The 26,810-nt window shown below is 44.4% G+C and overlaps 1 protein-coding gene across 2 annotated transcripts in view; it reads right to left on the reverse strand.

Moving 5' to 3' along the window:
- The window catches only part of PIEZO2 (piezo type mechanosensitive ion channel component 2), a 1,179,452-nt gene that overhangs the window by 180,405 nt on the left and 972,237 nt on the right, over nucleotides 1–26,810 (reverse strand). For both annotated transcript variants that reach the window (XM_078688152.1, XM_078688151.1), the window contains one exon: nucleotides 3,341–3,406. In XM_078688152.1, coding sequence (XP_078544278.1) covers nucleotides 3,341–3,406 — 66 coding nt within the window. The remainder of the gene's footprint in view (nucleotides 1–3,340; nucleotides 3,407–26,810) is intronic.

A 26,810-nucleotide genomic window follows, 5' to 3' on the forward strand; every position in this document is an offset into this window, starting at 1 on the left:
GCCAAGATCTCTCCTGGTTCTAACGTTCCAACAAGCAGAACTTGAATAGACAGAGACCAAAAGGCAGAAAGAAGCAGTAAAAGTGAAACAGATATTTTTAGGCACCCAAGCAAAGAGAGAGGGAAAGATATAGAGATGGTGTGACACAGGGACAGAAGCAGAGGGTGAAAAAGTGAGAGTGAAGTGCTTTCTGTCACCTTCTTTCTTTCAGCTTTGTATTCAGGGCAAATAACAGCTCTTAGGGCCAGATGTAGGAGCCCAAATACCGGTTGGTAACGGGCGAATTCGGCCGTTACCGACCGGTATTTCGTGATTGAGATGTAGGGGCAGCATTTTACAAATTTGGAAAAATTTACCGAATCGGTAAATTTACCGAATCTGTAAAATACCGAATTGGTATTTTTACCGATTCGGTAATTTCCAGATGTAGGTGGGACACTTCTGAGTCCCAAAGGCCTTCCAAAATCGGTATTTTACCACCCAATCCAATTGGGTGGTAAAATACCGAATCCAGGTGTGCATGTGTGCATGCACACCTTTGCCATGTGACAGACAGACATGCCCTTAGGGCATGTCTGTCTGCCACATGGCACACATGCCTGTATTTGGGGTGCTAGAGGGTGTCAAAGTGATACCCCCTGCACCCTTGCTGAAATCGGTATTTACCGAATCTGTAAATACCGATTCGGTAATGCCCATTGATTCCTATGGGCTTCAATGCCCATAGGAATCAATGGGCATTACCGAATCGGTATTTACAGAATCGGTAAATACCGAATCTTAACGATTCGGTATTTACCGAGTCTGTATTACCTACACCCCCCCCCTCTATTTTACCACTTCTTAAATACCGAATCGGTATGATTCGGTATTTAAGAAGTGGTAAAATAGAATAACCTACATCTGGCCCTTAGTGTCGGCCACTATAAGAGTCCACACTGTCAGGGTTCAGACGTGGCAATTAGGTTGCATGCAGATTCCCACATCATACTCATTTCCCCTGTAAACAATGTGCAGGAGTTCAACTAAGCAGGGTCAAAGGTAGTAGTTTTAGTGCCACAGGGCACCCAGGTGTGAAGAGCACCCTGCACCTCTATTTCAACTTTATTTCCATTGGTGGCTACTCCGCTAAGGTGGAGGAGCGTTGCCCCACTACGCAAAAAGGACAAAATGACAATAAGGTATCGTTATTGTCATTTAATTTTTCCGATTGCATGCAGTCAGTGGCCTGTGTGGGGCAGGGCACAGCTGGCCAGAGCTGGGGAGGAGTGGTTTTCACTCCCAAAGTGTGCATGAACCTTTTGGGCCGACCAAACAGTTCATGCGCACTTTGCATGTTTCACACCAGGCTGTATTACACAGCCTGGTGAGGACCCTGCACAGGCTCTCTGTTTCAGTCTGATTGCCGATCCACAGCGCTCAGACCAATCACAACTCTGCATTGCAGCATTGTGATTGGCTCAGGGGAGCCTGTGTGTCGGGTGCTTCCTGTTGCCAGCCGGACTGTAGAAAGGAACAAGGAAGAAGGCGCAGGGGAGGTGCCGCCGGCCAGACGTTCTAAGGTAGATGTGTTTTTTTGTTTTATAATTAAACCCCCCACCCTCTCCTCCTTCCCACCACCCCCGTCCAGTAGCAGCCGCTACTGTGTATTTAACTACCAAAACGGGGATAGGCTGGGACATTTCTTTGCATTAGGTCCCATAACGCTCTTGTTATGCTACTGCGACTGTGGGCAATCACAGTTAGACTGGAAATTTACAATCCTTCTAGATTCCTTGGGATTTTGTGAGCTCCCAAAAAAAGTAAATCTATGCAAAACATGTCATTTTACTTATTCAGCTTTGTGGGATTTTTACGGACTGTGAATAAAGTTAAAATTTGCGCTGAGCTCCAGTGTTTTTTAGCCTTATGCCAGAGGTTTGTGGACAGCTCGAAAACAGAACATCAGATTGCATCAGATGCTAGCTTCACATTTCTTGAAGCAAGTGGGAAAAAACTTTTTGCTCAGAGCCAGTGGGCAGTTTAAAACGACCCCCAAAGGGACTTCAAAAGTATAAATTAATTTTAGAGATGCTTCTTTTTTATGTGTGGCGTTATCCAAGACCTTTATTTTTACAAAAATATGTATAATATACTTACATATAGGGGCTTTCTTTCAGCCACCTCTCCTCATCCATTGGTCTGTTGTGCAAGTCACATTTTGCTTTCTCCCACTACTGCATATAGCATGGGGCAATGTGTCAGCCAACTTAAGCCACTGGTTAACTTCAGTTTGAGCATCAGCATTTTGCTGTTATAGCAGGAGTGCATCCACATACAAACTAATTCCCTTCAATGCCAGGGTTTTTATTTGTTTGTTGGAGGCCTCAGGGAGTTCAGACCCCAAGCAACATTAAAGAATGTGTTTGATGTTGTGGCTTTTTGGTGAAGTAAGGCTGCCTGAGTGTCACAAGGACCTGCAAGACTAACCACGCACAGCAATTGTCATTTACATTTTACCTAACCATGCAGTTATTTCAACCTTTGATTTTTTTCAGTATATATATGTGTGTGTATATATATATATATATATATTCTTGTTTTCAGTGAACATACAAACACATATGTATTTGTGATTGTTCAGTGAAAAAAACAAAGGTTATGTTATAGTTCTGTGAAAATATTAGTTAAAACATGCCATTGAAACTGAAAAAACCCCACTGAAATTCACCAGTTATGATTATCTGAGCTAACGATAACTTGTGCCCCGCCATGCACTGCTCATGACTTCACATGTTCTATCGCTCATTACATGTTTAATTAAATCATTAATGACATCACTCATGACATCTTAAATTACATTATTTATGTTTTTGGCGTTGGCTGCTTGCATGGGGTTGGCAGCCTTGGCTTGGGCACAGTGGCTGTGTGCTTTTTGCAGTTGGCTGCCCATATGCGTTTGCTTCCACCAGCTCCCCCCTACTATCCATTCTATAACTTGCCCCTGTAACAAGCACTATACACTCTGTTATGCAATAGGGATTTTCATGTTTTTTCTGCTACTGAATGACACTAGTTCGTTAAGTCTTCTTTTATGTACACTACAATCACTGCATTTGGGGATATGTCTTGGATTTCTACATTAGGTTAGAATAATGCCCATCAAAATCTATTATAAAACAACAGTAACAGTCCAAAATGGCATGTTATACTCTTTAAAATATGAGTACCACGTTTAGAACAATGTTCTCTCTGAGGTGTAAGCAGGGAATAACAGTTAGTGATAATGGATGAGACAAGTAGTTGAAAAATCAGGGCTGTCAAGCACCATTTTCAAAATTCAGTTTCGAAGTGTCCATACCTGGTCCATCTGATTTCTTTTTAACAGGTTCCTCTTCTTTATCCTCAAATTCTATAGCATTTTGACCTGAAAAATTGATTAAAATGTCAGTAATGAATCAATTATTTTTATTTTAAAAAAATCATAGTGAACACACTACATAGCTCATCTCACTAATTAACATATACAAAACCAGGTCCTCCTTCTTGCACATCTTAAGATTTTAGCATATCTGGTCAAACACAGCACAGTGATTTGCCCTTAAATTGAAGTATTGCATTTTATGTATTTGTATTGTTTTGTTAAGCTAGAACCAAATTAAATCTGGAAATAAATCGGTGATTACGTTGGTGGAAAAAAATGTAAAAAGGAGTGCAGGGTACATTCAAGCAATTACAGACAACAGGTTATGGAGAAAAATCAATTTGATCAATTTCACATGGTATCTCCTGAATCCAGTTATGGTGTATGCATTTTTAGGCCAATGTTGGTGCACACTAAGGGCCTGATTACGAATCCGGTGGTCCAAGGACCGCCAGACTCACGAAGATGCGGCAGTGGCGGTCACCCCAACGCCCAACGGCCCATTATGAGATAGGTGGTGGGACCACCACAGCCCCACCACAGCCGCCAGGGAACCACCATTTTCTGGTAGTGTTTCGGCAGTCAGGAGGCATCCATATTCTTTGCAGGATCGCAACGGTCCTGCCAAGCATATTAGGAGTTTCCTCTCTACGAGGGTTTGCATGGCGGTTCCTCCTCCATGTAAACCCTGACAGAGATGAAACAAAGGGGGCCCCTAGAGGGCCTCCTGTGCCTATGCGCCCTGTGGATGCACAACATGTGCCCCAATGTGTGTATGCACACCAGTTCATGCGCTTTCCAGTCCAGGCTGTGCAGGAACTGTTTTTGGTGTTCCCATTGCAGTGCCTATTTTTAAAGGCACCACCATGAAAACGTCAAAAAAAACCATCTAACCACAAGTTACACTTGTAATCTGGCAGGCGCCCTCACCCTGGGTTTGGCGATGCGGCTGCATGGCAAACCCTGCGCGGCACCGCCAAAATTGTAATTGGACCCTAAATGTTTTCCGGAGATGGTAGAATCTTGGAACCTAAGTTGATATACAGCCCAAAAATTTTTTCCTATTGCTACACACTGACAAATAGCCATCCAAATACCTATTGAGATCACACCTACCTTGGTCCCTCAGATACATATCTTTTAGCGACGGTTCACTCCATTCTCTCAATACAATCACATGTAAATATATTCTATATGAACAGCTCTATCTTCTCAGAAAAGATTTCAGAACTGAAGCCTAGACTAGTCTTCTTGCACATTGCTAGCAGTAGAATGCCATTTCAAGGACTGCTAAAATCTCATGCTCCTATCAAACCAATCTTTCAATCAGCAACTTGATTTTCACGGGATGAAGTAATCCAACCACAACACCCACACTATTCAAACCACCTTGTCTATCTTTAAATTATGTTGCATTACAGATCAAGGAGTACACCTGCAACAACCATCTCCCTAAAAGACGATTGGTTGTAGCTGATGGCTCAAAAATATGAGGAACAAACATGCTCAGGGCATCCCATTGAGACATACAATAAAGTCCTCTTTACAGGCTTTTTCATACTTTGCACCCAGCAAGGAAATTGAACAGAGGACGTTACTAACATTTTGCAAATCAAAAACGTAAACCTCACCTTAGTTCCTCATACCTCAACAACTAACTTTGGCTAGTTTTCCACACAGCATAAATGAAAATCCCTACCCTATGGGCTAGATGTAGGTAATTCCCATTTACAGACTCTTAAATACCGAATTTTACCGATTCTGTATTTAAGAGTCTGTAAATGGGAAGGGGGCAGATTTAGGTAATTCCGAATTCAGGAATACAGATTTATTTACCGATTGGGTAAATACCGAATCGGTATTGCCCATTGATTCCTATGGGCCTTGAAGCCCATAGGAATCAATGGGCAATACCGATTCGGTATTTACCGAATCGGTAAATACCGAATCCTGCAAGGGTGCAGGGGGTGTCACTTTGACACCCTCTAGCACCCCAAGTACAGGCTTGTGTGACATGTGGCACACATACATGCCCTAAGGGCATGTCTGTGTGTCACATTGCACAGGTGTGCATGCACAGATGTGCATGCACACCTGAATTCGGTATTTTACCACACAATATGATTGTGTGGTAAAATACCGACTCTTAAGGGCCTGAGGCACTGTCAACTGTGCCACCTACATTTGGAATTACAGAATCGGTATATTTACATATTCGGTAATTTACCGAATCGGTAATTTTACCGAATCGGTAAATATACCGATTCTGTAATTTTCAGCCCCCTACATCTGAAAACCCAAATACCGGTCGGTAACGGCAGAAATCGGCCGTTACCAACCGGTATTTGGGCGCCTACATCTGGCCCTATGTCACTACTGGGTTGGTCGTTAATATGCTTTTGTAATTGTAATCTGCACTTGTCACATTCATATCTTCTCTGAAAGCCCTCTGTTATCCTGTGGTTAGGTCCTTGGTATATACATATTCAAATGATATAAAAACAAAATAGACCATTTGTTTAGAGCTGAAAATCAAAACAGAAGCACTCATGGTTACAACAATAACTACATCCAAAATGCAACTGGAAACAATTAGAATTTTCTTCAAATAAATGTGTGTTTCATCACAAAAGCCAAACGCCCTCAACTAAACCTAGCTGACCCAATTTATAACTGCTCACCAATAACTAGACAGAGGTGAAGGTGGGCCTTCTACCATTTTGCCAATCAGATGGTGGATATACCACCTCTAGCCTCTCCAGTTGCCCAACAAAGAACTGCAGTGATAGAGCTGCTTGGTGCTATTCAGCCCACAGTTATGCCAATGGGACAGTATGGAGGAAACATTTCCGTAGATTAGCAGTGAAGCACACCAGCTTTGAGTTGGTGGCAAGCCACCATCTCTCCCTCATGCAGGTTCCCCTGCAGCCAACCATTCATACGTGTCAACTGGAAGAAAATACCTAGGATCTCCCTGAACCTCAGGGAGGGGAGGTTTGCTCCCATCATCTCTGCATTGAGAGACACCACAGTGATGCTTACAATTAATTTCCCTGGGGTATGGACACAGCAAACAACAAAATAATAAATACAGTGATTCCCTTTCTCTTGAATCTCTTTGTGGGTTGCAGGGTTGGTAATCCTAAGAATTTCCATGGCAATCAAACATTATGTTGCAAGGGTTCTATGGAGCCTATCACAAGGAGAGAAATGGGCACATTGCCTGCTAGTTGGGTGCTAAAATACAGTAATTATCAGAGTTTATTGGGATCCTCAGTCCACTAAACCCCTGTGTCACTGCACCTGCTGCACCATTGATAGGTATGCCCGCATCCGCCATATAGCTCCCGAGGGCCACCAGCAGACAATAGACTTTGTTTTCACCACCACGCTGAAGTTCATGTCCTTACCATTAGTTTTTATTGGTTTTATCTGTCTCTTTAAATAATGGGAAATACCACCAACAACTGTGGGGAAAATGATGCATCAGGACCATGTCTTGGTAGAAACAGTGTCTCTGCATGCGTCTAAATGGACATCAGAAATTTTTATTGCACAATTATAAAGCATACATCCCTAAAGAGTGGGCAGGCACAGACAGGACCGAAATGTGTTTAAGGCATGTACTGGTGGATATTTAGCAATCCAAGTGATCATTTAAATCATTCTCCCAGTGGAATAGTTCCACTGACTGAAGTATTAGAGTCGCAACGGCCTTTTAGTGTATTCTATTCTGAGGATCAAGAGAGCACTCTAGTGAAACAGCCCTATTTCACAATTGACTTAATGGCTTAAAAGTATGCAATGTCTTAAAAGCAACAGCAGCAAGCCAGTTCATTTCTTTAGTCACTGAAAGTCACTTAAAGAGACTCACGTTCCTGTCCCAAAATGCAAATGCAGCTTCATTGAAAGGAGTCCAGCTAAGAAATATCACTATGCCTTTGCAGAGACAAAAACGTGCACTGGTTTTGCATTTAGTGAAGCCTCCAAGGGTGTTCCTGGTACCGGATAGGCTAATGTCAGAAGTTGGGCAACTCAACTGAGCAGAAGGACAATTATGCAGTGTCACTTAGAATTATTAATGCACAGTGCAAGCTCAGTGTTTTCTATCATTTCATCAGAGATTACCTCCATGGTATGTACCTTCTCCAGTTGCCTTAGTTATGTACCTTTCCACACTACGTTTTACAGAAGGATTACCATTTCACAAGGCTGCAATATGAACCAAAAGTAGCACTGGAAACAATGTTTAGACAGTCTATATTGCACTGAAACAAAGCTAGCAACACAGAGAAAGATTATGCAATGAAGTGGCAACTTCTCTCTGTCAATATGTGTGCCCACAATGGATGAAAGCAAAAACAAGCATAAGTCTCAGCAGTGAGAGGTGGAGACTCCAGCCAGTGGGAAATTAACTATCATTCCTGACAAACAAGAAGGTTAAGTTAGATGATTTGCAATCGGCATCTCCATGTCAATCAGACCCCATACCTTCAAACTGCTGGCTCCACATGGATTTTCGGAATTAAGGAGATGTACCCATAAGGGTATTTACTATCAACAACATTAATGACTGCTTTCTTATGTGTATGTGCATAAATCCTTTGTATGTATGTATGAGTGTATATGTATTTGTAGCGTGTGACCCTGGGTAGAAAGCAAAGCAGGAGCCCTGGGCTATGATTCTGGATAGGTTTCAATGAAGTAAGATGTTGGTGGCTACTAAATCCTATAATGTGGAGATGTAGTGTTCTAAGAAGTGGTGGGCCTTCAGTTCCTTTTTAAATTGTTGAAGTCTTGGGACAGTTCAAATGTCGATGGGGACGTTGATCCGTATCCTAGGAGCATAGATTGAGATGGCTGTCTTCTGAATTTTTCATTTTTGCTGAATTTTATTGCTTTAGTCTGGTGATGCCCTACCTTCTCGTATCCCAATGACTACCTGAGATAGTTAATTTAACAGGTATGGAGTGGTGCCAGTTCTGGTGGCCTCATGCTTAATGAAGTGTACCTTAATGATGAATGAGACTTAGAAGGGAAGTCAGTGATAGGCTCAAACACTTTAGACTTTTGATGAAACGTGCTGCAGCATGAAGGATGACTTTCAAAGGAGTCAGTTTGGGGTCAGGAAACTCGCAGAGCAGAACATTTTCCCACTCTAGGTGTGAGAGGTCTAAGGCTTAGACTATTGTTCTGAGAATGGTTTCTGGTCAACATTGAAACCAGATTATTTTGCATTCAAAGACAGCTGGGATAATAATCTGTCAAAGTTAATTTCAGAAAGGAAAGCTCAAATTTGCATTTATGTCTGCTACAGATGAACAGTGGGAATGCTCTCTTGATTAAGCGGAGTTTTGAGTAGGTGTTAGAAACCCAATCCTGAATGATATTGAGGCGGGTTTCAAGCCAATGAATTTAATGAGTGGTGGGAATTTTTGGATAGAGTTGTATATTTTTTAAGTATTGATGGATTGATGCTCCTGTCAATATGTAGAAATATAAGGGGTTCCCTGCAGATGCTGCGAATGATGGGGTAAAGGATGGTACCCTGGGGAACTCAACAGGACATGTGTACTTCCTTGGGCCTTGAGGATCTGAGCTGGATGAATTTGTGCAGTAGGAAATTAACCAATGCCAGAGTGTTTATAAAGACACATATTCATGTTTGCAACATGTGTTTTAGTGTTTTATGGTCAATTGCAAAGGCGAAGTTCCTTCTTGTCAGCAATCAGAATTGAGTCATCAACTACTTAAAGGATGGCAAAGTCTAAGCAGCAGTGAGGTGTGACGCCAAATTGGTGTCCCTGCAGGAGATTATTTGCTCTGATCTGATCATATCATTGATGGAGACTGCTTTTACAATGAGTTTAATAAAGAGAAGTACATGGGTTGTCAGTTAACAGTTAACTAGATAGTTGGGTCCATGGCTTGGGACTTTCTGGAAGGTTTCTTGATTAACGGGTGGCATTGACAATATTAAGGGAGGATGCTAGGCCCTCTCCTTAGACAGATTTTACGATGGATGATGGTAAAAAAATTGTCATTGTAGCCAGTGACCTTGAGATCTCTAAATTTATTAGTAAGATCATTGTCTGAAAGGAGCTTGACGTTGGGTTGTTTGATATTGTTAGACCTGACTTTTTCAGTGGGTTTATCACATGACTTTTTAGTTCTTGGCCTCCTATTTTTTACCCTGTTTTTTTGTTGGATTTAGGACTCTGGGCGCTTTACCACTGCTATTCAGTGCTAAAGTGCATATGCTCTCCTTGTAAATTATATTTTTGGATTGGTGTTTCCATATCTGGCTCATTTGGTTTACAAATAAGTCCCTAGTATAGTGCACTGTGTGTGCCTAGGGCCTATAAATCGGATTCTGCTAATGGGCCTGCAGCACTGCTTGTGCCACCCATGCAGTCATCCTTTCAAAGGCGTCTCAGACCAGCCACTGCATGCAGTTTTACACTGCTATGTCAAACTGGCAAGGGCAGCAACTTGCCAGGCCCTAACCTTCCCTTTTATCACATATAAGGCACCCCTAAGTTAGGCCCAAGGTGGACTGATGTGTGTGACATGTCCTAATGGTGAATTACTGAGTATTTTGTTTTTCACTATTGAAATGCTATCTGTCCTATACAGTAACATGGGAGTTTATTTGTAACATCTTACACGTTTAACTTTCCAATTGGGACAAGATAGAGAAATTGAGTTTAGGCTCTCTGAACTCAGAATTAAAAAAAACATCTTTTAGTAAATGTGGTTTTTAAATTCTGGGCTTGAAAATGCCACTTTTGGAAAGTAGGCTTTTTCTTGTTTAGCCACCCTATGTGCCTCTGCTGATCTGTGTATTGATTGTCTGGTTTTGGAGTGACAGGGGCTGGGGATGTGCATTCACTGCAGACAGCCACTGGGGGGTGGGTGGGTTGAGGTGTCTACTGCCTTCCCTGGATGGCTCAGAGCTGAGTTGAATAGACCTGTGCTGCATTTAGAGTAGTGGGAGGAGATTTCCATGTACTTGAATGGGCTATGTCTCCTGTGCACAATGCTGTCTCCACCTAATGCCAGGAAGCTGGACCAGAGAGGACAGAACTGGTATGGACTAGGCTAAGAGACTCTCTGCCACAAGAGAATAAAGGAGCATGTGATATAAATATTGGGACCCTGACCCCAGCACTTTATATTACTTCTGGACTCAAGAGAAACCTCTACCAAGGATAAAAGCTGGGAAAGCTATAGAAGTACTGCCCCTGTGCTGTGTGGGGTTGGCCTGCAGTTGCTGTTCCTGCCAAGGAGAGGAAAAAGACTGAACTGTGCTGTGTACCCTGATTAAAGATGATCTCCAAGGGCTTGATGTAGAGCTTGCCTCCTGTTCTGAAGTCTCAGGGACACAAAGACTTAAATTCCTCTGTTCTCATGCATCTGAAACTGCTGTTTCAGCTGCCACAGAGGGAAATAGCAACCCGACACCGGCGAGCGACCCCGCGACCTGCAACAAAACCATAAGCACTGCTTGTGAAGTGCATGATGCACTGTCCTGACTTGCACTGCAGCCCCGATGCTAGCCAACACCACACCTTTCTGAATGTGACAACGTCACAAGGCTGTTGCCTGCACCAGAGCAGAGGGTACCACTCATAATGCTCATGGCGCACTGCTCCGACTCGTATTGCAGCCCCAACCTCACAGACGCTGGTGCTTCATCATCGCGGAGCCGATACCTGACTAGAAGCAAGGGTCCCTACTTGAGCAAAGGTGCAAACCATTGCCAATTAGAGACCCCATTTCTAACCTTAGTGGTCAGCGGTGGGATTAGAACTTGCATTTGTGCACTACTATAGTGCCGACCATTACGCAATCACATACTGTTTTTGTCTGTTTCAGGTGTACTCCTTAATGTATTTTTGATACTGAGACTCTGATTGGCTGTTGAACCTGTAAAGTCTGAGCATTTTGTTTTTCAATATTGAAAACCTATCTGTCCCACAGAGTAACATGAGAGTTTATTTGTAACATCTTATAAGTACAACTTTTTATCGGGACAAGGTAGATAAATTAAGTTTAGGCTCTCTAAACTCAGAATTTATTAACAAATCTTTTAGTAAAAGTGGTTTTTAGATTGTTAGTTTCAAAATGCCACTTTTAGAAAGTAGAAACAACAGTTGATGGACAGAATGCAGACCGATGTCATACATTCACCCCAGTACAGAGATTGGGCCTAAATACATTGATTTTTTGCTCAACATGCCATTCCTGTTTGAACCCAGCCATATGCAAATCAGTCTTGACCCTGAGACAAGCATCCTAGTACCGGTTTCGGGCTTGCAGCAATCGTCAGCCAGGATAGCTTGATTCCAGTGGCATGGAGAGTGCGGGACTCACGTCTGAGCATACCCGTCCTACTCGGGGTGACAAATGCAAAAACAACAGTAGATGGACAGAATGCAGAACATTGTCATACATTCACCCCAGTACATATATCTTGGCCTGTATCCATATTTATTTTGCTCACCATGCCATTCCAGTTTGAATCCAGCCATATGCAAATCAGTCTTGACCCTGTGCCCCATGAGAACAGTACAGCCGGAACTGCCAAGCAAGGTCCTCCCTGGACCGGAAACAAGCATCCTAGGACCGGTTTCGGGCTTTCAGCCCTCATCAGCCAGGATAGCTTGATTCCAGTGGCATGGAGAGCACGGGACTCACGTCTGAGCATACCCATCCCACTCAGGGTGACAAATGCAAAAACAACAGTTGATGGACCGAATTCAGAACAATGTCATACATTCACCCCAGTAGAGATCTGGGCCTAAATCCATCGTTTTTTTGCTCACCATGCCATTCCAGTTTGAACCCAGCCATATGCAAATCAGTCTTCACCCTGTGCCCCATGGGAACAGTCCAGCCCGAACTGCCAAGCCAGGTCCTCCCTGGACAGGAAACAAGCATCCTAGGACCGCTTTCGGGCTTTCAGCCCTCATCAGCCAGGATAGCTTGATTCCAGTGGCATGGAGATTACGGGGCTCACTGTAGGAAGGTGGATATCTGACTATGGTTACCCCAAAACTTTTTGCCTGGTGTTTAGCTGGTTTTTTACTTTAGTTGGCCTGGGATCCTGCTATTCAGGGCCCAAGGCTAATTGCTCTCTCCTTAAAATAGACTCCATGTAACTTAGGTACATACACAATTGGAATTGGCTCACCTTATTGGCCCCTGTAACAGTGTACCCAGGTACCCAGGGCATAGGTGCTTCCAAGGCCTACCAGGGGCTGCAGCACGTATTGTGCCACCCCTGGCCTGGCCTCCATATTTGACACAACTGGCTGATCACTCAGCTGGGGTAAGTCGGTGTAACCACCCCTTACTTAGGTGTAGTATGCCTATACCTAACCTAAAATGGACACATACGTTCTTATCAGCCACTCCTATGGAAGGCCTCATCAATCCTGGAGGCAGAGTGCTTGGAAATATGTGAGATAGTGCTCTGGCAGGAGCTGAGCCTGTCTGCCGCTTTCGGAACAACGTCCTTTAGCTGTTTCATGATACTGCCATACCATATACTCTTAAGTGCATTATAATCCTCGCGGTTAAATGCTATCTTGGGTTTGGCTTTATCAAAACATGTCGAGCAAGGTGTCATACGAATTGGAATACTACCCCGTCGCCAGTTCTGGTGACGGGGGTAGCATTCCACTCTTCTAGAGAGACACGACAGGTACCTAACCTGAACCCCGGTTAAAGTTAAACAAAGCCTCAGCATAACAAAATGGATGCTGCCACCACAGACACAAGTCTGACCTCCTGTTGCTGGGAGTCCTTCCAGCGAGGGCAGCTTGGACAAAGGGTTTCCTGCCTTGGGAGGTGCTAGCACCACCCCAGACAGGATTTTGTGTATTTGGTAGGACAGGGCTGAATAGAATCAGACATGCCTGGGGCACACAAGGTGTCCCTGTGCATAGGCCAGTTCAAACCAGTGCTGGGGCTTTCCAGCCCCAGTCCTGGCGTGAAACTGGACAAAGGAGAGGGGGTGTAACCACTCCCCTTCCTGGTCCCACCCAGAGGAGGGACCTAGTAGGTGATCCGGCCCCCAGAATTGGAATAAGATTGGGAGCTGTGTCCTGAGACTTCAGATCATCCTGAATCAACTTGAAACTAGGAAGACGACTGGACTTCGACATTCTGCTGCACAGAAGACTGAAGAGCATCTCCCTTGTGGCCTAGGAGTGGCCACCCTGTGAACACAGGCACCATCCAGCAACTCGACGTCTGCTTTGCTGCCGCCTCCCACCGGAGCCCGAGCCCAAAGCCTGACAAGACCCATACTCCCAGACTTCTCACAGCCCGATCCACAGTCCCTGCCAAGAAGGGACCCGTGGAGGCACCGAGAGACGTGGGACTGGACCTCTTGAAAGACCCCCGAGAAGCTGACTGCGCAGCCTCCGAGGCACCCTCGATGCTGTGCTTTGGGGCTTGAGAAGCCCCAACCTTGAGCAGCCCTTGCACCGAAGATCAGCCCCCCTGCTTGTCCAGGATCAGCGCGGGGCCCTTTTGCACTGTGCCACTCGACGCGCCATCCCGGCCACTTGCCTCGTGGCTAGCGGCCATCTTGGCGACGAAAACGATGAACTACACCACTGGTCTGGTTGCTCCAGACTGGCCCTTGCTCCCCTAAAAAGGAGCACCCGCTCTGACCTTACTGGTCCGAGTGAGAAGCTTGAATCACTTCCTGCGTGGCTTGCCTTAGCCAAGGCCTGTTTGCTTCAATCAAGTTGCCGACACCGCCATCAGTGAGACAGCTCGTGACCAATGCCTGGACGTCCCTGACCTCTTCGTGTCCACGTGGCTGCAGAGACAATCTTCATGACATCGCCTGTTTGCACCCGACATCGCCTGGTTCCTTCCTGGTTCCACGGTAGTCACTGGCTAGTGACTTTGAACATTGTCCCCTCTGCTTTCAGGTCTTCACCTCTTCAGATCCACCCTTGGATCCACCGGAACTCTTCACATCGAGCCGCCTGCAGCATCTTCAGCTCCAAGCACCATCGACCTGCGTGATGAAACCCGACACTACTTCGACCCTATGCACCTGCTTCCTGTGGGTGAGGTAACTCAGCAACGCCGGTGTTCCCACACTGGTACACACCTCTAGTGTCTGTGTCTAAAGTTTCATCCTTCTAGGTCACTCGGAAGGTTCCTCAATAACTAACTTTGTAACTTTTACGCACCATTGACATTGCATTGGTGCATGCGTGCGCTTTCCGCACTGCACCCGAGTCCCGCGGGCCTTTCCCGACTACATCACTACTAGTCCCGAACAACTCCAGCGATTCCCCAGGCCCTAGGCCTCTTCACTTTCCCCCTAGTGGTTCTTATACCACTATTTTAGTATATGGTTTAGGTGGCCCCTAGGGCTCATCCATATTTGTGCAACTTTTGTATATTTAAACTGTGTTTTGTTTTAAACGCATATGCTTCTGTGCTCATAAAGAGTATAGGGTATCTTTGTAGAAATAAATCTATATATATTTTCAATATATATCTGTGTGGTGTCCTTTCATTTGGTATTCAAGGGATTGTATATGGTAAAACAGCTTGCTTCACATGCCTTTACAGAGTTTAGCCTAAGACTGCTTAGTCCATGCTACCCATAGGATAGCTTGTCTGGTGCACAGACATAATATCGACTCCAAAATATCGTTTGGACAGAATATCGAGTCAAAAATATTGTTTGGACAAAATATCGACAGGACAGAATATAGACAGCCAAAATATCGTTTTTAAGGTAAGTGAAGTAATATCGACTGTAAATAATATAGAAAGTGAAAATATGTAAGTATATAATATAGATAGTAAAAAAAATCGTTTTTATTTTTAGGGTTCAGGGTCAGTTTTGGGTTTTTGGGTAAAGGGGTATTTTTAGGGTTCAGGGTCAGTTTTGGGTTTTTGGGTAAAGGGTAAAGGGGTATTTTTAGGGTTCAGGGTCAGTTTTCAGTTTTTGGGTAAAGGGGTATTTTTAGGGTTCAGGGTCAGTTTTCAGTTTTTGGGTAAAGGGGTATTTTTAGGGTTTAGGGTCAGTTTTCAGTTTTTGGGTAATGGGGTATTTTTAGGGTTCAGGGTCAGTTTTGGGTTTTTGGGTAAAGGGGTATTTTTAGGGTTCAGGGCCAGTTTTCAGTTTATGGGTATTATTTTATTATATTTTGTTACTATATATATATGTTTTAATAAATATGAAATAAAAAAATATTTATTTAACTTTCATTAATTATTTAATTATTATAAGTTAATTTAAGTAATTTTAAGTATATTTTAGTAATTAATTATTAATATTAATTTAATTTAACACTGTTTTTAGTAAATACGATATTTTTTACAACTATATTTTTGTAAACGATATTTTTAACTCAATATTTTTGTACTTACCTGTTTGTAGATAGAAACTCGATATTTTGACTGTCGATATTTTGTCAACGATATTTTTGATGGTCGATATTCTGTCCCTCGATATTATTTCAGTGATCCAGCTTGTCTATAAGGTTGACTTTAGAACCTGCACCATAAGGGTTGCTTGGCATGGTACAAGGTGATCACTAGAACTAGTGAGCATCATATACCAGGCCAACTTCTCACATTGGTGAGCAGCGGATTGGGATTTGAGCTTGCTGTTGTTTTACCATTACAATCTTTGAGAATATCATTTGAAAGATCATACAGGTACCTGATAGGTACACTAAAACAAGACTAGTATACTTAAGTTCTACTGAACTTAGTTGTTGTAGAGGATAGGGAGTAGCACACCCTGACTACAACTACTAGATAGGTTTGGTAGGAAAACACAAGTGTAGGTAGATTGCAACACATCCACCCACACTAGAGCAATGTCTGGAGCAGAGGGATCCACTGGACCTATCTCTGTTGAGAGTGACCCTCCAAGGGCACCATCCAAATTTGCTATCTTTCCTTTTAAGGAACTGAGGCAGCTGTGTTCCATGAGAGGAATCAAAACAGGTCCTACTCCTACAGCAGGACACCTCAGAGAGCTGTTAGACCAGTCTGAAGCTCTAAAGAACTCCAAACCAGGCCCCTCAGGGACTGGTGATGGAGGTTCTCCTTCTGAAGAAGAAAACACTGATGCCCCTGCCCCTGTTATCCACATATATGAGGAAGACCAGGTCACTGGAGATACTCAGCCAGAGGATGAGGAAGAAGAGGAGGAGGATGAGGAAAGTGGGTCTGATGATGAGAGAAATAGCCAGGTGTTAGTCAGCAGGCTTAACCAGGCTAACTTAAGCTTATTTGGGACTGAAGGTGGGTCCAACCTACCGTGACAGGATCACTTGAAGGGGACAGTGTTCCACCGACCGGCAGGGCTGCGAGCAACAGCAGGGACTCCGAGGACCAGGAGTCCCTGCGCGCCCCATTGGACCAGCTGGGCTGCTCTCCCTGCCGGCCCCGCCCGCCCGCTCATTGATTCAAAAGCCTGACGCACAGGGGAGTGAGCGGATTCCCTATTTGAACGCTGTACGCTGCCGAGGTGCAGACTCTGTTGATTTCTTGCCTTTGTAACTCCTGCAACCCGAACCTCGCCGGACCCGGTTCGCGGGTCCCGCAGCGCGGTTCACCTACCGTGACAGGATCACTTGAAGGGGGCAGTGTTCCACCGACCGGCAGGGCTGCGAGCAACAGCAGGGACTCCGAGGACCAGGAGTCCCTGCGCGCCCCATTGGACCAGCTGGGCTGCTCTCCCTGCCGGCCCCGCCCGCCCGCTCATTGATTCAAAAGCCTGACGCACAGGGGAGTGAGCGGATTCCCTATTTGAACGCTGTACGCTGCCGAGGTGCACACTCTGTTGATTTCTTGCCCTTGTAACTCCTGCAACCCGAACCTCGCCGGACCCGCTTCGCGGGTCCCGCAGCGCAGTTCACCTACCGTGACAGGATCACTTGAAGGGGGCAGTGTTTCACCGACCGGCAGGGCTGTGAGCAACAGCAGGGACTCCGAGGACCAGGAGTCCCTGCGCGCCCCATTGGACTAGCTGGGCTGCTCTCCCTGCCGGCCCCGCCCACCCGCTAGCCAAACCTTTAGTTATTTAAAGGCTGACGTGACGGGAGAAGCCCGGGACAAGGGCGGGACCGTCTGTGGCCGTCCGAGGCCGCAGGAGGCCGGGCTGGGCCACCCCACCTACAATGTGAAAGCAGTCTTATGGTATTGACATTCTCCGTTGACTGTTGATTTTGATTATAGATTTCTATGTTTACTGCCACATATATTTTGGTGTCTGAGTAGAGTTTGCTGTTTATTATCCTTAGGCTCCATTTACATTGTCATTTAGATTTTGATGCAAGTTTAAAATGTTTTCACTCGAAGTGATCCCACGGTCGGGTTTGGCGGGATCTCTCATCTTGGGTCCACTAGATACATTTTTTTGCCAAAATAAAGAGTGATACCGACAGGGAGCTCACGCTCGCTGAGAAGCGAGCGGGGCGACGTGTATCCATTGAGTTGTTAAAATTAAGACCACTCCTTGCTGAGAATGTTTATTCAGCTAGCCCTACAGATTTCACCAAATGCAATGACTCTGACAGTGAGTCTCTTAGTACAGAGGGTATTCCACTTATATTTCAGACTAATCACCCTGCCCAAAATGACATTATAGTCATTCCTGATCCTACTATTTCAGAGTCTATCGACAACCAGATAAATGACCTAAGCACTCCCCTATCTAATGGTCTAGCTCCTCTCCACGATATAAATTTACCTTCCCCTTTATTTACACCTTTGGGACCAGACGAGCTTCACCATTTACCTAGTAATCTCGAAAAACCAAAGAAATCTCCTACTAAGAAAAGCAATAAGGGTTCCAACAGAGTCTCTGGCTCACCACCGAGAAAGAGAAGAAGGAAGGGTGCACTTAAAAAGGGAAATAGCCCCTTCATGTTCCCTCTGCACACGATCCCGAAAGAAGTGGAAAAAATGGACCTAAGAGGGCACGCGTCTGTCAAATCGATACCTGTTTCAAGCTATGAAGGCCTACTTAATGATATTGATAGCCTTATCAAGGCTCTGATACTTCCACTCACCGAAAGGGTCAAAACGCTAGTGGAAATAATGGATCAGATTCTTGATGGGCAAAAGGTAACTCCTTATCATAATTCTGACGAACAAAAAAATAGGAACAAAACAGCTAAACTACCTTCCACTGAATTAGTTAAGCAACAAACCGGTCCTCCTACAGTAATTAATATGCCTGCTGTGGGGAGATCCAATTCAATGGTAGGTATTAAACCATCTAACAAATTCTCCACAGCCTCCGACAAGATAAATAAGGACATTTCTCATCCTAATACAGGGACACAAAAAAGAAGTCACATTATAAAGGAATCCTTAAATGGCCCGACCCCTGTAACCACAATGAGAACAAGAAATGTAGCTGATTTACCCCCGGCCCTAAATTTTGTCATTGTCCTTACAGGAGTTCCGCCTATGTCAAATGATAGTCATGAACACTACTCAAGTTTGAAAAATAAGGTCATTTACTGGCTAAGGAAAAATAGACCATTACCATCACACCTAAATGGTGACATAGTGTCGGTCAGGCGATGTAAGTGGGTGGGATCCAGACCAAAGGACATTGAAGGAGACGTTATTATTGTCAATTTCAAAGACCACAGACTAGTCACATATATCAGTGACTGGTACCCTGGGGATGGGGAGGGGGGAATTGCTACGCATAACCTGAGCTATTTCTATCCGGAAGCTCTTATGAAGCCCCTACCCAATCATAATCCACCAAGGAGGAATAGAAATCATAGTATCCTAAACAACTGGAGACCAGAAGCTTCACTTAGATCTACCCTAACCTTGAACCAAGCTCAAAGGTATCATAATGGAAATGACCCTCCCTTTCTCCAACCCATGCTCACTCCCTACCCTCTTAAGAGTAATAGACCCCAAGCACCATATAGGCCAGATTCCTTTATGAACCCGGCGGCCCACGATCGTTATAATAGGAATTCTGACTTTTGCCCTCCATTGTTATATCCAAACCATCCACAGGCTTATAATAACAATTTCTTTGCCAACAATCCGAGGGATCATTCTCAGATTTATGATCCGAAGGATACTTGGCATATACCTCTGTCTAATTTATTCCATCCTTTCTCCCAATTGGATGAGAATGAATGACTTAATGTGACATGCAAAATGAAAGAGTCCTACGATGGGCACCCGAGGAGGGGCTGTACTATAGACCAAATCGATTCATCAAGTCCGCCCAGGGACCAACGGGTCCAAAAAATAGCTGGGGAAGACCCACTAAGATCTATCATAGAATGTACTTCAGTTCCATACCATCTTCAGTTACCCTCTAATGATTGCAGTCAAGAAAAGGAAGAACATGCCACCCCCTATGAGTTGGTGGAACAGAGGATCCAAGACCCGGGTTGCTATATTAGCACTCGGGACACTAAGTCAAATAGAGGTAGTGAATACTTAAGGGTGCAAAATAAGGAATTTAAGATTATAAGCTGGAATGTTGCAGGACTCCAGCAAAATAATAATAATAATAATAATAAAAACATTTCTAAAGCGCCTGGCTGCACAAACAGTGTATCCCCGCGCTGACTGCAGACTAAACTAACAGAGGGAAAGGACGGAAAAGGCGAAGGGCAGAATTATTGAGGGAAAAGATGGGTTTTTAATCTGGCTCTGAAAAGGGTTTCTGAGGGTTCCATGCGCAAATGGACGGGGAGGGCATTCCAGTGTTTTACTCCAAGGTATCGAAAGGAGCGACCCCCCATTTTGGCTCTGTGAATACGAGGGAGCTTGAATTGTGTCATTCCTGAGGATCTAAGATCTCTGATCGGACAATGGATGGTGAGAAGTTTTCTTAGATAGATGGGTCCCTTGTTATGGGCAATCTTGTGGGCATAGCAAAGGCTTTTAAATCTAATTCTTTCCCTAGCAAAGGGTCTCTGATTTGGAATGGCTAAAGGTTATTTCAGATAAGGACATAATATTATTGCAGGAAACCTGGGCGATAACAGCGGTACACATAGAGGGCTTTCATTGCTATTGTATTAAGGCCGAAAAGCCTGTTTTTGGCCGCCCGATGGGAGGTTTATTAATAGGGTTTAAGATAAATATAGGGGGGTCCATAAAACTGATCCCCTCTAAAAATCCAAATATTCAGATAATTGAGTATACTCGTAGGCTTCCATACTACCTAATTAACTTTTATAACAATGATTTTAGCTAAACTCCGAATAAGAATTACATAGACCTTTTCGGAGAATTATCTAAAATAGCGGAAAAATCCCATAATCAGGTGAGCACTAGGACAATTTTAGCAGGAGATTTTAATGCAAAGTTTACAACATCTAAAATGGATAATGTACAAATAGATAGGGCTTACAAACGGGGCGAAGAATTAGAACGCTTCCTTAATGAACATATCCTAACAGACATAATGGATGTTAATAAAAACGAGCCACTTACCTACATCCCAACCTTTAGAGGACGAGAATTCTCTAGCACAGTGGACTATATCTTTATGTCTTCTGACCTAATAGATAGAGTCAAGAAGGCTGGTGTCCTTGAAACTGTCTTCGGGGACCACAATGCCCTGGAGGTTAACATTGGCTTAGGTCCCCCTAATGCCTTTGCTCGCTTCCTGGGAGCTAGGGATATTATGGTCTCAAGTAATAATTTAAGACTAAAATGGCGAGGGGTAGACAGTGGCCAAGTAACAAACACAATTATAAGTAACCATGGTCTGTTAATCGAATCCTGCTCCTTGGATGATAGGAACCACCACAGAATAGTAAAAGATTTCTCTAAACTCTGTAATACCATAAAATCCCTTCTAAGTGTCCCTATTAAATTGACTACCCCTGAGCCAAGGTGGTTCGATTGCTATTGCTCAGCAGCAAGTAAAGCTCTTCGTAGAGCTTTAAACTGCAAACCCAGAAGTATAAGGGATGTGAGGGCCGCCAGACAAAATTATAAAACAGCCATAGGCTTAAGGAAGGCAGGTTTACTAGCAGAGCAATGGGAGGCACTAACAACTGCTGCTGCATTAGGGAGCAGTACGACTTTCTGGCCTGCTGTTAAAAAGATGCGGGATATGGGTAAGCAACTAACTCCAACTAGCTGTACCATAGCAAGTGAGCAATGGGAATTGCATTTTTCCAAAATATATGCTAGCCCTGGAGCTGTCATAGAAGACTATGCCCCAGAAATATTGGAATCCTTAGAAATCACCGTGGGGGAAGTCACCGTGGCCATCAATCAGAGCCTTGGTAACAAGGCACCTGGGCCCGATGGCTTCCCAATAGACATAATCAAGTATAAGCCGGAACTCTGGGGGAAAATTTTTGTAAACCTTTTTAATAGTCTACCGTTTGTCCCAATACCCGCATCCTGGTCCACGAGCATAATAGTGCCCATTTATAAAAAGGGCGAAAGATCTGATCCTGTAAATTACAGGCCTATTTCGCTCCTGGACAATACATTGAAGATCTTGGGCAGGGTACTGTACAACAGAGTCAATGACTGGGCCGAGGAAATGGGGGTATTAGACCGTTGTCAAATGGGTTTTAGATGCAAGGTTGGGACCATTGAACAATGCCTAAATTTAAATCTTTTAATCAGTAAATATAATATAGCTAAGGCATCACCCATTTATCTTGCATTCATGGATTTATCGTCCGCATTTGACCTGGTAAATAGGTCAAAATTGTGGTCGATTCTTTTGTCGTACGGCCTGGATCCCCCCCTGGTACATTTCCTCGCCTACCTGCACAAAGATACAAAGGCGCAAGTACGGATTGACATGGAGGGTACAGTTTCTGGGCCAATTAATGTAGAAAGAGGTGTGAGACAGGGGTGCGTTTTAGCACCCCTGTTATTCATTATCTATATAAATGGCCTGAGCAACTCTCTCAAGAAGGCTACCTCAGATGTTCCCAAAATTAAAGGAGGCCCATTACCTTGTCTTTTGTATGCGGATGACGCCGTGCTCATGGGATTAACACCTAATGCCCTACGTGCACTAGTCAGGGATTTTTCATTTTATATGGGGAATTTGGATCTTAAAGTAAATTTAAAAAAATCATTCATTATGTCTTGTGGGCCGGGTGCTAGGCAATTAAACTCTATTACGATAGGAGCTGATAAGTTGCTCTCAACTAAAATTTTCCCTTACTTAGGTATAGTCTTTGCTGCGAACGGCCTGTAGAGTGGGCATATTGCCCACGCCACAGGCAAGTTCTCAAAGGCTATAAACTCAATTTTATCCCTTCCCAGACCGAGGAAAATTGGAGCAACTAAAGCCATCTTAAAGATATATAGGCTTCAATGTACACCAGTGGCAACCTACGGCGCCGAAATTTGGGGTTCAGTAAAAACCCCCATACTACAAAGAGAAGAGAATCGGCTCTGTAGGAAACTACTGGGGGTTCCCATTTCATCATCAGGGTACATTTGCCACTCAGAGCTGAATATACCTTATATTAGTGATTTCATTGCTGCCAGGCCCGTCCTATTTTGGCTGGCTATTTGGGCGAATGACTATGCTAGCCTAACACAGGATATCCTAAGGGAATGCTTAGCCTGTGACAAATGGAATAAGATCCCATGGCTCCGAGGTATACAAGAAAGTTTGTCTAGCATAGATAGAGGTCACCTCTTTGATAATCCATCTCACATTAAGAGGACCGATAAAAAGGAAGTCCAATTTGAACTATATGCCACCTATAATGGAAATAGACTGTCAGAAGAGATGCGAAAACAAACTGTTGTGTCCTATATTAAAAATGACTTATCAATTCAACAACTACCATTGTATTTGATACTACCAATGTGTAATTGGGAAAGATCCTTACTCTTCAGAATGAGAGCAGGAACGATAAAGTTTTCACTTTGTTTTCCTTTGGGACACAGCCCAGATGGAAATATTCCGTGCCCTTGTGACGGAACCAGTAAACAAAGTGATTTACATTTCTTTTTTATGTGTAAGTTTTATATGAAATATATTAAATGGTTTCTAGCCCCATATTTTAAAAAACACAGACCTCTCTCTTTGAACCAGTCCTATCTCATGCTCCTAAAATTAGAGGACGACGAACTTGTATTCCGCACAAGCACTTTCCTAAAAGTTATTTTTAATGTTCGTAGAAGTATGGAATGCCCTTGATTTATTTGTACTCCTCATGATTATTGACCTTTTCTGCACTCTAGATAATGGAAATATGTGACTTTGTAATTGTACTAATATGCACTTTATATACATCTATTGCATCTAGTGTAACTGTAATTTTAAATATGTTGAATTGTATTTTAAACTGTGCTTTTATGGATTCTTTGTAATCCGAATAAAGATTTTGAATCGAATCGAGAGAGGCTGAACTTAGGATCCAGAAGCAAGAATTAGAAGTTGCCCTGGCCAAAGAGAAACTTGCTAGAGCAAAGCAGCCTAGAGAGAGTGGATTAGGATCCACTGGTGGCAGCACTATCCCTAAGGATAAAGACAGGTCCTATGACAATAGAAACCTGAGTAAGATTGTGCCCCCCTACAAAGTTGGGGATGATATCCACAAATGGATGACTGCACTTGAGAGAGACTGCAAAGTACAGCAGGTCCCTCAGGATTAGTGGGCAGCAATCTTGTGGCTCTCCATTGAAGGTAGAGGCTGAGACAGACTCCTCACAGTTAGTGATGGGGATTCTAGAAACTACCTGGTCCTGAAGAGTGCTCTGATTGATGGGTTAGGCTTAACCACTGAACAGTACAGGTTAATGTTCAGAGATACCCAGAAGACACAGACTCGGGACTGGTCTGAATTTGTTGAATGTGCCACTAAGGCTCTGGCGGGCTGGTTGCTGGGAAGTAAGGTTACAGACTATACAGGATTGTATAATTTAATTATGAGAGAGCAAATCTTAAGTAATTGTCAAAATCAGCTTCTACATCAGCACCTGGTGGACTCTGATCTGACCTCTCCCCAAGAATTGGGTAAGAGGGCAGACAAATGGGTCAGAACCAGGATCAGGCCTAAGAACCAGGGTGGTGACCAAAAGAAAGAGAATACCAAGCCTCAAGAGAAGAGTGGGGATAAATCAAAAGAGAAGACTTCCCTAGGGCCCCAAAACTCCAAGGATGGGGGTGGGTCCCAAAACAACTCATCTACCCAGAAAAAGCCTTACTGCCATACCTGTAAACAGGTTGGCCATTGGAAAACAGACAGCTGTTGTCCAATGAATGGTAATAAGGAAAACATACCTCCAGGTAAAACTCCAACACCTCCTGTCACTGTTAGCAGTGGTCCCCCAGGTGGTGGGAGCACCCCCAAGAATTTGGGTGGGTTTACCTTTGGAACAGAGGTGGACTCTGGCCTAACCAGGTCCCCAACTGATCTTGTCTATGAGACTGGCATGGGGTTTGCCAATTTCACTGATTGCCCAAATACTTTGAGCAAGTATAGACAAGAACCCCTCATCAATGGCTTGAAAGTTGAGGCCTTTAGAGACACAGGGGCTAGCATCACCATGGTGGCTGAATGTCTAGTCCCCTCAAGGCAACTTTTACCTGATGCCAGATATCAGGTAACAAACATTGATGGAGTTCAGAAAAATCATCCCATAGCAGTGGTAAATCTCAGCTGGGGAGGAGTCACTGGCCCAAAGAGAGTGGCAGTGTCCCCAAACTTGCCTGTAGATTGTCTACTGGGGAATGATTTAGAAATCTCAGCCTGGGCTGAGGTTGAACAACAAACCCATTCTAGAATGGTAATTCTCCATGGAAAGGTTAGTGGGGCTGTGATGGCTACAGCCCCAATCCAAGATGTCCTTCCTGAAAAGGTTGGTAGGGCAGAGCAAACCTCAGCCCCATTTTTAGCTAACTTCCCTCCTGAAAAGATTAGCAGGGCTGTGATGGTAACAGCCCATACCCAAACTGAGTCTCCTCCTGAAAAGGTTGGTGGGGCTGTGATGGCCACAGCCCAAACTCAAACTGATACATGTGTTGTGAAGCCTGAAAAGATGGATCACTCCACACAAACAGAGAGCATTGAGGAGGAAGAGAAATCTCCCTCCCACCAGACTTTAGGAAAAGATCAGCCTCCTCAGGGAACTGATCTTACCCCTGATGAAGGAACTGCCCCAGAGGTGGTCAGGCCTAGCCTGACAGAGCCTCTGATGTCAGTGGACCCTTCTCAGGTGGGACCCAGTCTGGAGCAGGTATCCTGCCCCTCTCTACCTTGCCTTAGTCAGCCCAGGGCTGCAGAGGACAAGAAGGACAGTGAGCCCCAAAGGGCCCCCTGTCAAATAAAGCACCCACATCAACAGATTAGGGGCACCAAAGCTAGCAGCCCTAGCCAGGTGAAAACTTTAAAAACTCCTGAGGGATCCCCCTTAAAATTAGTTAGGGACCTCCCACAGATGGATTCTGTTGGGCACAGCCAAACCTGGGAACCAAAGGGCCCAAACCTGACCTGTCCCTCCAGTAAGCCAACAGAAGGGACCCAGCCTTCAGCTTTAGGTAGCCAGAGGTTGACCCTGAGAGCACAGTGCAACTCAGTCAAAGAAAGAAAGGCCTACATGGTGGAAAGTGATTGGAGGAAGCTGGGTCCTACAGAGGAATCTCACTTCAGTACTCCATCTCAACATCAGCCTTTAACTTTGCCAAGACACACCACAGGTAGAGATTCCCTATGGTGGAGACCCTCAGATACCCTTAGGGTGAGGGATTGCTTAGTGGACCATGAGACAGGGGGTAACCAAGCCAGAGCTGGTACTTCCTTATATGGCCACTTAGGCAATATAGGCTTACCTGGTCAAGGATAGCCTTATCTCCTTTCGTTTTGGGGGGGGGGGTGTGTAGGAAGGTGGATATCTGACTATGGTTACCCCAAAACTTTTTGCCTGGTGTTTAGGTGGTTTTTTACTTTAGTTGGCCTGGGATCCTGCTATTCAGGGCCCCAGGCTAATTGCTCTCTCCTTAAAATGGACTCCATGTACCTTAGGTACATACACAATTGGAATTGGCTCACCTTATTGGCCCCTGTAACAGTGTACCCAGGTACCCAGGGCATAGGTGCTTCCAAGGCCTACCAGGGGCTGCAGCATGTATTGTGCCACCCCTGGCCTGGCCTCCATATTTGACACAACTGGCTGATCACTCAGCTGGGGTAAGTCGGTGTAACCACCCCTTACTTAGGTGTAGTATGCCTATACCTAACCTAAAATGGACACATACGTTCCTATCAGCCACTCCTATGGAAGGCCTCATCAATCCTGGAGGCAGAGTGCTTGGAAATATGTGAGATAGTGCTCTGGCATGAGCTGAGCCTGTCTGCAGCTTTCGGAACCATGTCCTTTAGCTGTTTCATGATACTGCCATACCATATACTCTTAAGTG

Source organism: Lissotriton helveticus, chromosome 4_1, assembly GCF_964261635.1.
Source record: "Lissotriton helveticus chromosome 4_1, aLisHel1.1, whole genome shotgun sequence".
Classification (NCBI taxonomy): domain Eukaryota; kingdom Metazoa; phylum Chordata; class Amphibia; order Caudata; family Salamandridae; genus Lissotriton; species Lissotriton helveticus.